This window comes from Phalacrocorax carbo, chromosome 6 (genome assembly GCF_963921805.1).
Source record: "Phalacrocorax carbo chromosome 6, bPhaCar2.1, whole genome shotgun sequence".
In the NCBI taxonomy this organism is placed as follows: Eukaryota; Metazoa; Chordata; class Aves; order Suliformes; family Phalacrocoracidae; genus Phalacrocorax; species Phalacrocorax carbo.
The window spans coordinates 37,738,456-37,753,298 of record NC_087518.1 but is presented as its reverse complement, the minus strand read 5'-3'; the positions used below and the strand labels follow the sequence as shown (position 1 = coordinate 37,753,298).

Sequence of the window (14,843 nt, the reverse complement as noted above, 5' to 3'; positions counted from 1 at the left end):
CATTTTCAGCTCTCTTGGCTCGTGACCAAAAGAACCTAAACAGCACAGTGCTTACCTAAATTGGACTTCGGTGGTGTTTTATTTAAAAACTGGATTCATACTGTAATTGCCCTTTTTATTCCTAGGCTTTTTGAAGTGTGCACACAGAGAATGTTGCAAAGCCAAGCCATAGGGGAGGCCTGGAGAATATTCTAGCTGATCTGTTAATACAGATTTTGAACTAATAGAGAACAAATAGTTGAATGTCTGGCATAACTCAGTAATAGTTTTATTACAATCATTGAAATTAACTTTTTTCTTTGATTCTATTCTGTAACTCTTCCCCCCACCCCCCTGTTCATCACATGACCCTGTTGCATCAAAAGAGTGCTAAGAACCTTATTACTAGATTTTTAAGAAAATCAAGGAAAACCTGAATGAAATGGGAAGACTCAAAAAAGTATATATTTCCCTGCAAATACCTGGAATGATTGAGGCATGGGAGTTCATGTTTAAATAATCTGGTAGACTACTTTGAAGATATACTACCATGACAGATAAGGGAAATCCATTATATGTAGAATCTTCTAATTTTCAAAAAACATTTGGTGTTAATCAGAGGCTAGTGTCTAAAGTAAAGATTTACGCAGGGATGATAGTTTGTAGAAGTCCTGTGAAAACATGCCTGTCCTAATTGTATAAAATTTAAGGAATACTGAACATAGATTGGGCTCCTTTAATTTTACTGTATTTTATTTTACACAACACAAATGTAAATAAAAGTATAAAATAATAAAGAAGAAATCTGAAACCTTTTGAAGTATCCAGCACATCTGATTGAAATGGAAAGAAGTAATGAAGTAAATTATGTTGCTTACATTTTGTGGTAAGCTAGTGTGAAACTTTCTTAATAGAAAGCTGCCTACAAGAAATATTATTCAGTTGTTGTCACAATACTACTACTAAAGCAAGATCTTCAGCTGTAAGAAAAAGGTTTAACTCCACTGAAATGAATAGGCTTGTCAGTGTGGCTCTGTACTTTTAATATGTATTCAATTAAAGGGACACAGTTTACAGTTTGTTTATAGCTTGTTCTAATTTTATTTAAACTAAAGGAAATAATATCTTTTAGAGGATTAGGAAATAGTAACAATTTTGATTATGTGTGTGGTTTAGTAGTAGTAGTAGTAGTAGGTTTTTCATTCCTTTAGTTTCTGTTGCAAAGGTTACTCCTACTTTTTCTGCTAATCCTCAGCCCAGCTGCATCTTGTCCAGTTTTTCCCACTGACAAATGAGCTGGTTTCAAAGTTGTTTGTGTTCAAAAAGACTAAATTGTGTTTTATTCTGTTCTGGAAAATCTTTTAAGCAGAAAATAGTTCTTAAAAGCAGCCTTAAACTTAGACCAAGGAGAAAATAGGTACTTTAAATGCATCCTTTTTGCCATAACTGGCAAGTAACCTTTGTATGTGCCATTTTATAAAATCCTTCGTCTGTCCTTTTTTTTGTAGATTTTTAGTTTTCTCCCCCTCTCTCCTACATCAAAACATGTTAATTCATCTAATTTAACTACTCTCATAAATTTGGAAGTTGTAGTATCTTTTCACCAAAGTACCAGGAAATCACTGTCAGAATTAATTGTGCGATTAATTTTTTGTGTTACTTCCTTTCAGATTATTTTCATCTTCAGCATCATCTGCTTGTACTGCATTTTGATGTGCTTTATAGTAATGATATCCCCAAACGTATTAGCATATATGCCAGTCTTCTGTACCGAAATTGTTAACTAACCTGCAGATAGGAACAGTCCCAACGCTTACCCTTAAATACTGTGACTAGTGACACTCCCAGCCTGGCACTTCTCCTTTCATTACAAGCTGTTAGCTCCTTTTTGGGGCAGTCCTCATCCAACCTAAATTTCAGGTGTACTGTTCAGGTACTCTGCTTTTGTTTAATCTAAGCCAGTATTTTGAGGGACACGCAACAGGCTTTTCTGTGGTATAGATAAATTGCATTTCCTTTATCTAGAAAATTGTCAAAGAATTTGTGAGAACCAATGTTTTGATAACTCATATGTTATATCCTTCAATTTACTCATTTACCATTTCCCTACCCCAATCCCCACTGCCAAATCTATTTGTAAGCCTCATCAATTTGTTAAGGGCAAACTGACAGACCAGCACTTATCATATCCTTTGTTTTTTAAGTAATGGTACTGTTATTCTTCACTTCAACTGTGTTTCCTTTACCTTAATAGAGTCATAAAATTTTTTTACTTGATGGTTTCCTTAGAATCATATAACAGAGGTGAATCTAGGGGGGCTTTGACTCAAGTTTTATTCCTCAGGTATTATAATGTCCATTTCTGGATCTCATTTTCATTAACACTTGTATTTTTGTTCACTTATTCAGCATCTTTACCGAAAATTGAGACAGGATATTTTTGGTGGGGACCATGCCTAGATTATCTTTTAGCCTCAAACCGTTTTCTCGGACTTATAATTTATGGAGATGCCTTTTAAATCAGGTTGATAACATATTTGGAAGTTGAAAGGACTGTTTATATTGCTCTGAAACAGAATACATCAAATTGTTTATGCAAAACATAAATTTTCCAGGAATTCATAGAAGTAATTTATGATAAATACCCTGTTATGGATCACGACTACAGGAATGCGTGAAGTTCAATTTGCTGCAATTTGCTGGCTTTAGTTATCTAAAGCTGTCTTCTGCCCTGATTAGATTTAATTTTAAAAACCCTGGTTATCGTTATTCTTAAGCTATTAAGTTATTTAATATTATAAAAATGTTTCCTAACAAGAAAATAACTATTATTTATATATTAAAAATTCTTATTTCCGATAAATATTTTGTATATGACAGTTTTTCTTCAGATTAAATGTCTGTTCTCTTAGACTGTACTTATTTACTTATTTTCTCACTGTTTTTTTCCACATCTTTGATATTTTTATTGTTATGTATGCTATCTGATTTTTTAGCTTTTTCTGAGCCTTAGAAAGGCTCCCCTTTAATTAGGGTAACATGGAAGGTAGCTAACCCATTTTTCAAGCTGCAAACATAAGCAATTAATAGTCGCATCTTATATGTCAAATACTTCTGATGAGTGTCCAGGGAAAATGAATATGAATTCATTCTTAGAACTAGCATGAAGCCTAATGCTAGACTATCTCGTTAAATACTGTAATTGTATAAGTAATGTAATCTGCAACTTTTACTGGGATTTGCTTCTAAAATGGTGGAAAGTGCTAACCAGAAAAATAAATGATGAATGCAGGATTAAGACTTGAAGAATCGTAAGTCTTTGCAAATTACTAGTAATTTCAATTTTTATTTACAAGCTTTATGAGTTGAGCTCGCTTCTTGCAAGCTATTCAGCTACTATTTTGTGGAAATCACATTTATGATGTTTGCTTTGCTTCTACCAACTTTTTGTTTTTAATGATGGGTGAATTGACTTGGAATTCTTACTCTTGCCTAAATAAATGATTGGATTTAGCTCACAACCATCATCTCTCGTCCTCTGACACCTGTGCAACAAGATTTTCTGAAGTGGATATGGTCTATATTTTCGTTTTAGAATTCAAAATAATTTAAGGATTATGGTAGTTCTGCCTTTAGTCAGTTTAAAATCCAAGAGCAGCAATGGAATTACTAATTTTTCGTTGAAAATGTTAGTCAACCAAGGGCTTTCTGGATCTCAAAGTGAATGTATCTCTTGAAATAGCAGGCTGAGATTTTTTGAGAGAGTGTGGGTTTGAAAAATGGGAGGAGAGAACCATAAAGTGTATGTGTGATTCCATGTGCTATTCTTTTCATTTAGCATTTAAGTGCAACCATTAACAGTAGATTACTTAAAAGTAATAACTACTGCAAACTAATCATTTCCTTTAAATAATGTCTCCAATATCTTTTTGCTAACCATTCTGTTTGTCAGGATTTACATTAAATACTCAGTTGGAGCGATCCTCTAAAAACTAAAATTCAGTCGGTGTCTCAGCCTTCTGTTGATAGAATTTTACCAAATGATGAGAATGTCCATAAATCGTGTGTTAGTTTATAGTATGGAATGAATTCATAACTTTCCCAAAAGAGATAATGTCTTACAGTTCAAAGGCTGGGAATGGGGGCGGGGGGTTGGTTTGGCGTGGGTTTGGGTTTTGGGGTTTTTTTTGGTGTTTTTTTCTTTTTTTTTCCCCACAGCAGTAGCTAAAGATGCTCTTATCTCTTTTTCTTACTGTGAAATAGTCCAGTGATCCCATAGTGGTCTGACCATGAACCAACCTATTTGGAAAAAAGCCAGCTTGGAGTAAAATGAAAAAATAAGAAGGAATTCAGACAAGAAAGTAATGGTTATCTTCGTGCTTGCTTTATTCTTGCTGCTGGAACTTTTGTACTCTGAGAAAGTAATTTGTTTCATGTCACTAGTCTGTTCATTGACAAGCATCAGATTGTCACTGACACTGTTTGGATAATCTGTGGTAAAAAACGATATAGCCAAATAATTAATTTTGGTTAGTTCCTATGTACGGTTTACTACCAGTGAATAACTCATAATTCTTGTTAAAAGATGAACAGTGTATAATTGGAAAAGTACTTTCTCACTTTATCTCTCAGTCCTGAGTTAGCCTATTCAAAACAAAAAGGGAGAGGTTGGTTCTTGAAAGCATTTTAAACCTTTAAGAATGTGCTTGTTGTAACTCTTTGAAGTTTCTTAATTCTTGAAAAGAATGTATTCATTCATTCTGAAAGGCTTAATCATTAGTTATCTTACTTTGACTTTTCCTGACATATTTGGATCATTTCAGTCTTTCTATATATGCTTATACGTGGATGGAAATCCGTGTGCTCATGCAGCTGTAACCTCTGCATAAGGACAACTGTTGCAATATGCATCTGTAGATGCAACTAAGTGGTTAAAAAAAGGGCAAACAGATGCCTTGGAACTTAAAAATACAGTGGTGTCAACCCTGAACTATGCTTGCTCAGGTGGAGAGGGCTTTAGGGGTCTGCCTTGGCATGGTACGTCACTTTGTTTTGGGACCTTATGCGTAACGTTCCGTACGCTTAGATGAAACGTGCTTTGAGCCAATTTGCACACTGCTGGTCAGATCCAACCTGCTGCTACCACCGTTTCTGAAACCAAGCCACAACCTTCCTCTGCTTTTTCTGTGTGGATGATTTTGCTACAATTTCCCTTCCACATACTGTCCTTTAGGGTCATTTTTCATGTCAAAAACACATACAACTTTTAATGGACCTCAAGTAGACGAAGCTTATTGTTTCTTTGAACTGGATGTGGTGAAATGTTTCGAGTTGTTCTAAAGGTACCTTCTGTGCACAACAAGTTCTACTTTGGACACATTGATGCATGACCAGAAAGGGATACCATAGGGCAGTTTGTTTATGTTCTTTTGTTGATGATACGAAGTAGACTTAAGATTTCAAAACAGAACATCAGGGAGCATCTCAGTGATCTTTATTTAATTATGATTACAAATCTGAAGTTACCATTTGTAAGGAAATAATATATTTTCATGCCATTAGAAAAGGAAGAAAAGCTTGAAAGCCTTTTTAAATATTTTTGAACAAACTGATGCGTAATTTCATTGACTATAACGTTTTACAAATCTATTTGTAAATTTTGCATAATACGTATAACTTACTTGAATCATATAAAATGCTATGGTATTTTTGCTGCTCATTGTTGCAACTGCTCTTGCAAAATCCATCTAAAACCAATATATTATCCATAAGCCGTATGTTGTCTTGAACATCTATATTCCATTCTAATGTACACACTGAAAACTCTAACATTGTATAGCAATAGAAGGGCCAACAAAATGTTATGTTTTTTTTTTCCAGTTTATTGATGGTCGACTCTTAAAATTAAATGCAGGAAGAGGGTTCTCCGATGTTTTTGAAGAAGAAATCACAGCAGGAGGCTTTTGCGGAGGTACAGAACTAATTTGAGTGTGCTCACTGATGATGCTTCTTTGGGAGCTGTTCAACATGATGGTGTTCTCAGGATGTCCTGTAAATTTTAGGAAGTCATTAATCTTGTTACTGCTTCATTGTATCCATTCATTTTTGGAAGGGTTTTAGCTTTAACAAATCAGTGCTGGGACACATACTGTCATCTATCTAGTTATTTCAGTAAATTAAATGCGGATGTGTTGTTTTAATCCAGTAAAATAATATTTATATTTCAACATATGATTAAATATTCCTAAATTGTTTACATTTTTAACTGCATGTTTACATAATGTGATACAGTATAAGTATACTGTATTTTTAAAATAATTTTTAAATTTGTGCTGCTGAACTTTTTTGATATAATGATTTCTTAAAACACTTTTTTCACATCTAATTATTTCTGCAGTGTAGAAATCAGAGTGATTTCCTGATTATTTTTTTTAAGAGAAATTTGCTTTCTCCAGCAAATGTGTTACTCTAAAAAAGAAGGGAAAAATTTAACGTTTGTATATTATCTCAGAAGGAACATTGAAAGTTTCCCTTCTTAATAAATAAAAATATTATTCCTTGTGTTGCTTCCCTCAGTTATGTTCACTGACAATTGTTATAGCACTTTTCACATTAACTGCCTTACAAAGTTAACCCCTAGAGGAGAGTGTGTGCTGATTCTGTTGCTGAATATTACAGGATTATTGATTGCTTTCCTGTTAGACATTTATTACAGCTATATTGTTATTTGAGGTATCATATTTGCTATCAAAATATTGGCTCAAAATGTGCATGACACAGCACAAGCACTGTTTTATGGTCTTTAAAGTGGTGTAGAAGCCTTCTCAGTCAATGGAGGTTATGTGGTTTGAACAAATCCTCTGAGTTGCATATGGTAGCTTTAGACAGTCTTCCGTTGCAAGACTACCCTTAAATCGGCATATTTACAGAGGAGAGGATTTGGCCCCCACGGAGAAATGATCGAGTGGCGCAGAGCCGTCTACACCTTCTGTAAAATACCTTTTTTATTCTCAGAATACATAGGCCTTTTGTTTAAGATTTTCTCTTGCTTCTCCTGCCCTCCGTGTCTCCTGCTATGATCTAGCACACAATTTATTTTTTGTTTTTCTTGATTAAAGTGCGGTTAGCTCTACAGAGATTTACATCTTCTCTACCTTTTCAGGGTAACTTATGCTGCTCTGTAAACAGATCTGAGGCATTGAGCATCCATTATTCAGATAGGTGGTGTCAGTATTCAGAGTTCGTTCACTGACTGCAGTTAGGGGGTCAAGAGGCTTCAAGAAAACTGCAGTAGAAGTTAGGTGAAGCTTGTTTTTGGCTGCGTGCTGGCAGCCTGTGAACCACATCTCACCTGGCTCTGCTCAGGAGGGAATGCTTGGCTTTGCTAGGAGTTCTCGGGTACATTGCACTGTGTGCTTACTTTTCAAGTCAGACAAGCTGTATATTGCCAGGTTGTGGACAAATTGCTTAGGGCACATATTCAGTATTTACATAACTGCTGTCTCATTATCGTTATGAAGTGCAGGGCTAACAATATGTATGCAATTGAAGGTGACATTTTGTGATGCTAATGGGGTAGAACTATGATCTCTTCGCAGAGTTAACTCCCATCAACTTTATCAGGAAGCCCAAGGTTTAAAAAAAACAGGTGAAACCCAGCCTTCAGGAAAGTCACACAAAGTTAGTGTAAGCTACAAGCTGTTAAAAGGACAGGTGAACATATTCTTAGCTAGAGAGTATAGTTTATAAATTACTGGATGAAATGTAAAGTGGTTTTTTACATAATCTCCTTCTTAATTTGCATTTTTCCACATATGCAAGCATAACTAAACCAGCACAGAAAATTGAACTGGAAATTGGAGAATAAAATTTAGATTTCATTATTTTTTGTGATTTATTTTTTCCCCAGTAAAATTATCAAAACTTATTTCCCTGTGTCTATATGTGAAAATAAATTTGTCAGTCATCTTCATTACAGTTTGCACTTTATACTTAAAATTTTATTTTCTGTTACATGTGTTATTTTGTGGAAGTGTTAGTTCTCAGGACTTTTATGTAACTTTCAATACAAGAATATAGTGATGACTGATTGGCTTAGGACTTGGATTTCTGGTAGAATATTTCCATCAAAGTAATTTGTCATCACATGAATTTTACTACAGAAGTCATTTTTTTTTGGACTGAAAACTGGAAAAGTGAAAACCTTTGAACCTCTCTTAATAATAATTTATTTTAAGGAGTCAGTGTTTTCTTGCTAGACTTCCAGAAAGTTCAACTCTAGCTGAGGATATGCAGTGTTAATGTGGCCTTTTCTGTAGAATACTCTTTATCTGTTTTCTTCATTGCCTTCCCTGAAGTCTCTCTACACAACCAGAAGAGAGTTAATCCACCTGGTGATTTTCTGTGATCTTATTTACTGTCTCTAGTAATTGCTTAAGTCATAGGCTGTGACAGAGAAGGCTTAGATGTGGAAAGAGTCACTGTTTTTAAGGGCACCACAAGCCAGATGATATATATGAATATTTTTATAAGAATTTGAAGTTTTGAGATGTCATGTTAGAGAAGGTACTTTGGGTTCATTGAAATGTCATTAACACACTAGCAGTGGTTAAATTTCACCTTATTCCATGTTATTTGCACGCTACCTTCTCTGGTAGTTCCAGGAAGCCAGACTGAAGAAGTGAAAAATGAGACATTTTTGCTTTAGGTTGCTCTTTGATGTTCTTACTAGAGGTAGGACCATAATGATAATCAGGTTCTCTCCTTTCTAAGTGGGCACTGCTTTCACTTGTGCCATCATTCCTGAGGGTTTGGCTGCCTCAAAGTTGCTTATACAGAATTTAGTGGAGTGGGTGAAAGCACCTGATACAAGTATAAACAGCTCAATTTTTTCACCTTATTGAGAAATACCTTTTACAATGATCCAGTTAGTTCTCAGCCATGTTCCAGGAGAATGTTTTGACTTTCCACTAGCCAATGCAACAATTCCACCCAGGCCTTAGTTAATTGATTATTGCCAAGCCTAAGAAGTTTTGAGAACTCATGTTAAAAGTCTGTAACATCAAGGGTATATCAGCATGGTCCTCCCAAAACGGATAAACTCTCTGTTTGAAACTTCAGCGTTCTTATCAATGTGAATATCTTGTCTGGTTTTAGTAACAGCTCACAGTACCAGAGTAGTCAAGTGACAGATGTACTCTAAAACTTTCTCGGAGATCAGGGACCCAAACTTTGGTGGTCAGCTGAAGCACCTTTGGGGATTAGTATTCATTTTCACATCGAGACCATGGGAGAATTTAACTCTGTCCTTCATGGCCAGAGAAGCTGCTACGTCTGACTTGCATTTTAGAGGTTTTCCTTTATGAAAGAAAGTAGATATAGTTAATAATTTAAAAGGATTTTTCCTGCACAGGAGTATATAGTTGTGCCATAATCCTTATACTTTTCTCTCATTCTTTTTCCTTGGGATGGTACCATCTGCAGTCCGTGTCATTTTTGTACATGAAAGTTTGCCCAGTGGGATCATTATACTTGAATGCAGTTAATTATATATTATTATTTCCTTCAAGTTGGTGTTTTTCTTTTTAGACTTCTTAGCATTATGTAACCTTATCATAGTTTTAATTTATCTTTCTACCTCAGTTGGAATTAAAAACTTTGTGTGGTGAAAAGATACGCTTTTGCAAAGGAAATAGAAAACATGAAATAACAGATACCTAGGTGTGTTTTCTTAGTGTACACATATTCTTATCTTTACATTCCTCGTCTATCTGGGAAGAATGAAATTAATGAATAATCCTCTAACGGAAATTTTTTTGCAGACTGTGAGGAGGGTTGAAACATTTAAAATATTGAATGTATGTTTGATTGTGTTACATTTTACATTTTTATTTCAGGAAATTCAAGATCGTATCAGCAGTGGATGCATACAGTGAAGGTATAAACTTGGTTAAGTAATTACACTGGCCATCCTGTTCTTTAAATCTTTGTCCTTTTCCTTACATGTATGTAATGTTCATTCATTTGCAAGGAAAATATAAGTACATTCTATAATAAATAACATCTATGGTACGTGCAATAATTTTGTGGGTTTTTTCCTTGAAGATTAAAAAAAAAAAAGTCCGATATGCAAAACCAATGACAAAATGTACCAGGTTTTTCTGTCTGTACAGTCAGGGTTTTCACTGCTTTCTGTATCATGTTACATTCCATAACTGTGAATTAGGTGCGACAGTACAATTTGGTACAAAGTTCATCACTTCGAGTAAATAGCAATTTCATTACTATGGATTTGTGCAGTTTGCCTAGCAGAAGACTCTTGGTATAACCTTGTTATTCTGCAGGATTAGTAAAATATATTATTTTAGATGAAAAGAATTCTTGTGTCATTAAATGAGAGAGTTCTTTCTGTCAGGTCAAAGTATTTTTTTTAGTTGCATAATAAATATGATAGGAACACATGAAAAATAGCCATAACTTCTGAATTGATTTTGAAATGGTAACAATGAATGAAGAATGAAAATACATCATTCTGTTAGAATGCATTGATAAATGTGTCAGCTATGATAATGATGTACTGTAACCCTTGTGTAGCTGCAGACAGCAGGTTGGGGAAGAAACACAGCTGTGGTTATTCTTGCCGATTTGAAATGAAGAATTTTATTTCTTTACAGCACACTCTTTATTTTGCCTTGCTGTTGTCTGAAGGTTTGACTTGTGCTAAAATGTTCTAAAATACATTTTCTGTATATTTCAGAAAGGCGGTGCACTGATCAACACAGCAATGACCAAAGCTACTCCGGCTGTGAAAACAGCATATAAATTTGTAAGATCATCTCTTTCAAATAAATAATACATAAAAATACCGCAACTTCCTGCAACCTCTCATTCTTCCTGAATACTTAAAAACCTAAGCATTTTATACATGTGTTGCAGAAAAACACTTCAGCCTGTAGAACGTTTTTAGCTTCATTTGTTTTCTCATATAGCACTAAGATTTAGAGTTGTTTCAGAGTCTTCAATACAGCTTTTACATAACAGCAGACATTTTTCAAAGCATTAGTGTGCTGGTTTTTCAGTCATAATACATACTAGAAGCTTATTTGAATATCATTTAGATATTTGATACACAGCTGTAAAGTCTTCCTAACCTGGTGACAACATGATTAAAATACAGACTCTGAAAATAGAAATCTCATTTACACTAAGGTCCCATAACACAACGCAGGCATTGCGTGGTTACCGTGAGTGTAAAACACTTTGTAAATGTTACATTTATACGTAATATAAAGATAGTGTTATAGTATATTGTAACATAGTATATAATGATACTATGATGTAGAGATCTCCTCTATTCAGGACAGATCCAGTTCATGCTAGACAAATGGAGTCCTGCCTTAGATGCAGTTTTACTTTGGCACTAAGTGCCGTACTACTGAAAAGATGTGGTAAAGCATCGGTAACGTGTGCAAGTTTTTCTATCATCTGCTCTCTTAAAGATGATACTAGAATATTCATGTTTAACTGGGTTTAATGCTTTTACTTTTGAGCTTAAGAGATCTTGTTTCGAAAGACTGCCTAACCAATAAAGCAGGTGAAATTATATTGTATCGTACAGTATGAAAAAACAGCAGTAGTATAAAATGAAATGGGAAGGATTTTAATGTTGCATTTTTAATATATGGCAAAAGACTTTTGGCTTCCTTTTTGCTTTTTCAAATGTTTTGCTAGTTGGGTGCATAATAAATAGTCCTGAATAAATCAGTACATCAGTCTAAGCTAGTGTGTTTTAAGTAAAGTTTTCAAATAGAAATTTTAATTTTACATCAGTCAAAAAACACAGCAGTCATGGAGAGAAGCAGGTAAATAAATGTACTTCATATTCATTAACTCATTTATAATTTACAAAATGGTTCATTAATAGGTTATCTACAAATTAATCCTCTTCAGTTTGCACTAGCACAGACTGTAGTTACATGATCTTCTCCCAGACTTCAGTTTTGATGATTATGTCCTTGGTAATAAAGGTTCTTCAAAGTGAACTTCTGTTCAGGAAACACTGCTAAATTTTGTGAGGATCTGTGTGTATAAGGTATTCATATTTATACACCATTTAACTACTTACGCCTTTTATGGAGCCTACTACTAGAGAAATGAAATATGCATTTCTTAATTGCTAGATAACTGATTGGTAGCCTTGAGTAATGTGCTTGGTACCATCCCTCAGAGTTAGAACAAAGCACTCCAAAATTCATCCAAATGCTATGAGCATGATCTGGAAAGTTTAAAGTGGCTCTCGGGTTAGCATCTGCTACATGGCACCCCATTGTGCTGTTATTGAGCTTATAGATGTATGATTTAAGGATCAAAAAGACTCTCTGACCTCTTGATTCAATAAAATGATTTTCTTTTTCTGAATTTCCATGTATAGACCATAGAAAAAGAGGTGGTTTCCACATATTTATGCCCTTAAATATATTTTTAAAGGTCCTGTTTTCAAGACAACCTTGAAAACTTTCATAGTTTTTCCCTATATTCATATAAGAAAAATACCCTTTCTTCTATTAGGGTTAGGGGTTTCAGTCCCCCCTTCTTCCCCCCATCTTTTCTTTTTTTCCACCCCACCTCCCGTCCCCCCCCTTTTTATTTAGCATAAGTACATTGTATTCTATATTGATAATTCACTTCTCTATTGAAGAAAATTCTTGGCTCTGTTTTCTACGCAACAGTGATCCTTAGCTGCTTATTTTAATACATACAGAATTCTCCCCTAAATAGCAGCCCTATGCTGTTCAGCAACACTGGGCGAAATCTCCATCTGCATATGAAATCACTTCATTTCTCTTAAGATTGATGTTGCCCTGCAAGTTGCCAGACTGGAACACTGTAGCAGTCATCTTGAAAATCTTAACAATTTTCCAACATGCCTTACTGCTAAAATACCCGTTTAAATTTAAAGGACCATTTCAAATAAAGGAGTGATGTATACAACCATCTTTAGCCTGTCCTTAGTAATACTGGAGAATTTTTGAGTATGTATGTTTTCACAGCATTGGCATGCGTGTACTGAAATAAACGCTTAAATATATGGACAAAGCACGAATATGTAAAATATACTGACAATGCATGTGTGAAATTTGTGATAAAGGTTATTGTCCTTCTTTATACCACCAGGTGCTTAAAAAAAAAGGTAAAATAAGTATGGCATCATAAAGCACGTTTCATGACTGCAGCCAGTGTCTTGCAGAGCTACTTAAGTCCTTTTATTTTTCTAGGCAAAACATCAGGCAAGGCAAGGAATAAAAGAAGTGAAGAGTAAGTTAAAACACAAGGTATGTAGTACACTTTTTACTTTCTTACCTTGCTTCCTGTATCAGTTTGAAGCTAATACATTACAAATCACATGAGATTTGTGTTTTTAATGACTTTTGAAATATGCTTAGCCCTTTGTTCAACAATACATTTTTCATAACGAGCCCTCTGGCAACTATCTGTCATTCTATGCATCCACTGAATAATCTCTTTATTGTTTGCATATTTTATCATAGAACAACAGAGGTCTTCAAAGATACATTAACAGGATGTATGTTTTCATAAAGTTGATTGCTTTGATAGCACAGTCGAAGCCTTTGCTTCAAGCTGAGAATTTGAGATGGGAGAGTCTTGCAGTGCAGTGTATTTCAGAAGGTGTAGTTGTCTGTTTTGGTTTCTTAAGGTACGTGGACAATGGAAATGTTTAAAAATGAAGGAATGGTTTCATTTTGCAAAAGCAACATTGCAGAAATATCAGAAGAGAGGTTTTGGGTATTTTGCAGCTGCTTTTCCCATTGAAAATTTTGTTTCCGCTTAAAATTTTTCTGTAGGGAGAGGGAACCATTTTTTATATGTGTTTTACGCTATTTTAAGAAAACTTTCAAAAATATTTTCTAGACGTTTGAACAATTCATCTTTTAAATGACAACGTTGATAATTCAGCTTCCTGAAAAGCTAGATTTTATTTTCTTACTACAGATGGTATTTTCATGACAGTAATAGATTGTGGCAAGATAATTTTGAATGCATTCTGCATGCATAATATGGAGGGCTCGTTTGCAGATAATGATTATAAATAAAGGAATTGAAATCTGTTTTGTTGTAGGAGAGTGAGGATGAATATGGAACTTGCAGCGCTGTTGCAATACAGACTGGTCCCATCTACACATTGCATTATGAGAAAAGAGTGAACTCGGAAAAACGAAGACTGGCACAGGTAAGTCACCTGAAACTTCTGTTCCTATTCACATACATGCAAGGAAAATTTTTTGCCACATACAGTAATGCATCAGTGAATCTGTGTTTGAATAGTGTGATCAAAAGGCTATGTTTATAGAAATACTGCTATACTGCTTGAATGAAGGAAAACGTTATTTGTATTTCATCCTTGTGGAGAGGGGGAAAACCAGGAGTATGTATCTGAGATCTAATTCTTAAATACTGCTTTTGATAAAAGCTTCTCAGAGCAAATATGTTCTGGTCTGTTCACAGATCTGCGTTAAGCTATCCTTTTTAGTTTCTTATAGCGGGGCACATTAATTTTGTATTTCTAATAAATTGATTTGGCAGTCATATGGCCTTTAACCTTGCTTAGATAGTTATGATTTATTATTTTGATAATAACTCAGCTAGTTAATATGGTGCCAATCTCTTGTCCCTTTGTTCTCTAATCCTTTCTAGTCTTGATTTGAAGTAACAGGTGTAGGTTCTCAACTTTGGCAAGTGTTGTAATGTCTTTGGATTCATTTTGACAGTTTTATTTCAAAGATATCAATAAAATAGTTTTTCTAGCACTTTTTTTTTCTGGTAGTAAACTCCTGCATATGTACATA

General features: G+C 34.5%; 1 protein-coding gene across 5 annotated transcripts in view; it reads left to right on the top strand.

Moving 5' to 3' along the window:
- The window catches only part of DENND1B (DENN domain containing 1B), a 169,366-nt gene that overhangs the window by 130,490 nt on the left and 24,033 nt on the right, over nucleotides 1–14,843 (top strand). For all 5 annotated transcript variants that reach the window (XM_064454763.1, XM_064454762.1, XM_064454764.1 and 2 more), the window contains 5 exons: nucleotides 5,860–5,950; nucleotides 9,876–9,916; nucleotides 10,736–10,804; nucleotides 13,254–13,310; nucleotides 14,117–14,227. In XM_064454763.1, the coding sequence (XP_064310833.1) occupies nucleotides 5,860–5,950; nucleotides 9,876–9,916; nucleotides 10,736–10,804; nucleotides 13,254–13,310; nucleotides 14,117–14,227 (369 nt within the window). The remainder of the gene's footprint in view (nucleotides 1–5,859; nucleotides 5,951–9,875; nucleotides 9,917–10,735; nucleotides 10,805–13,253; nucleotides 13,311–14,116; nucleotides 14,228–14,843) is intronic.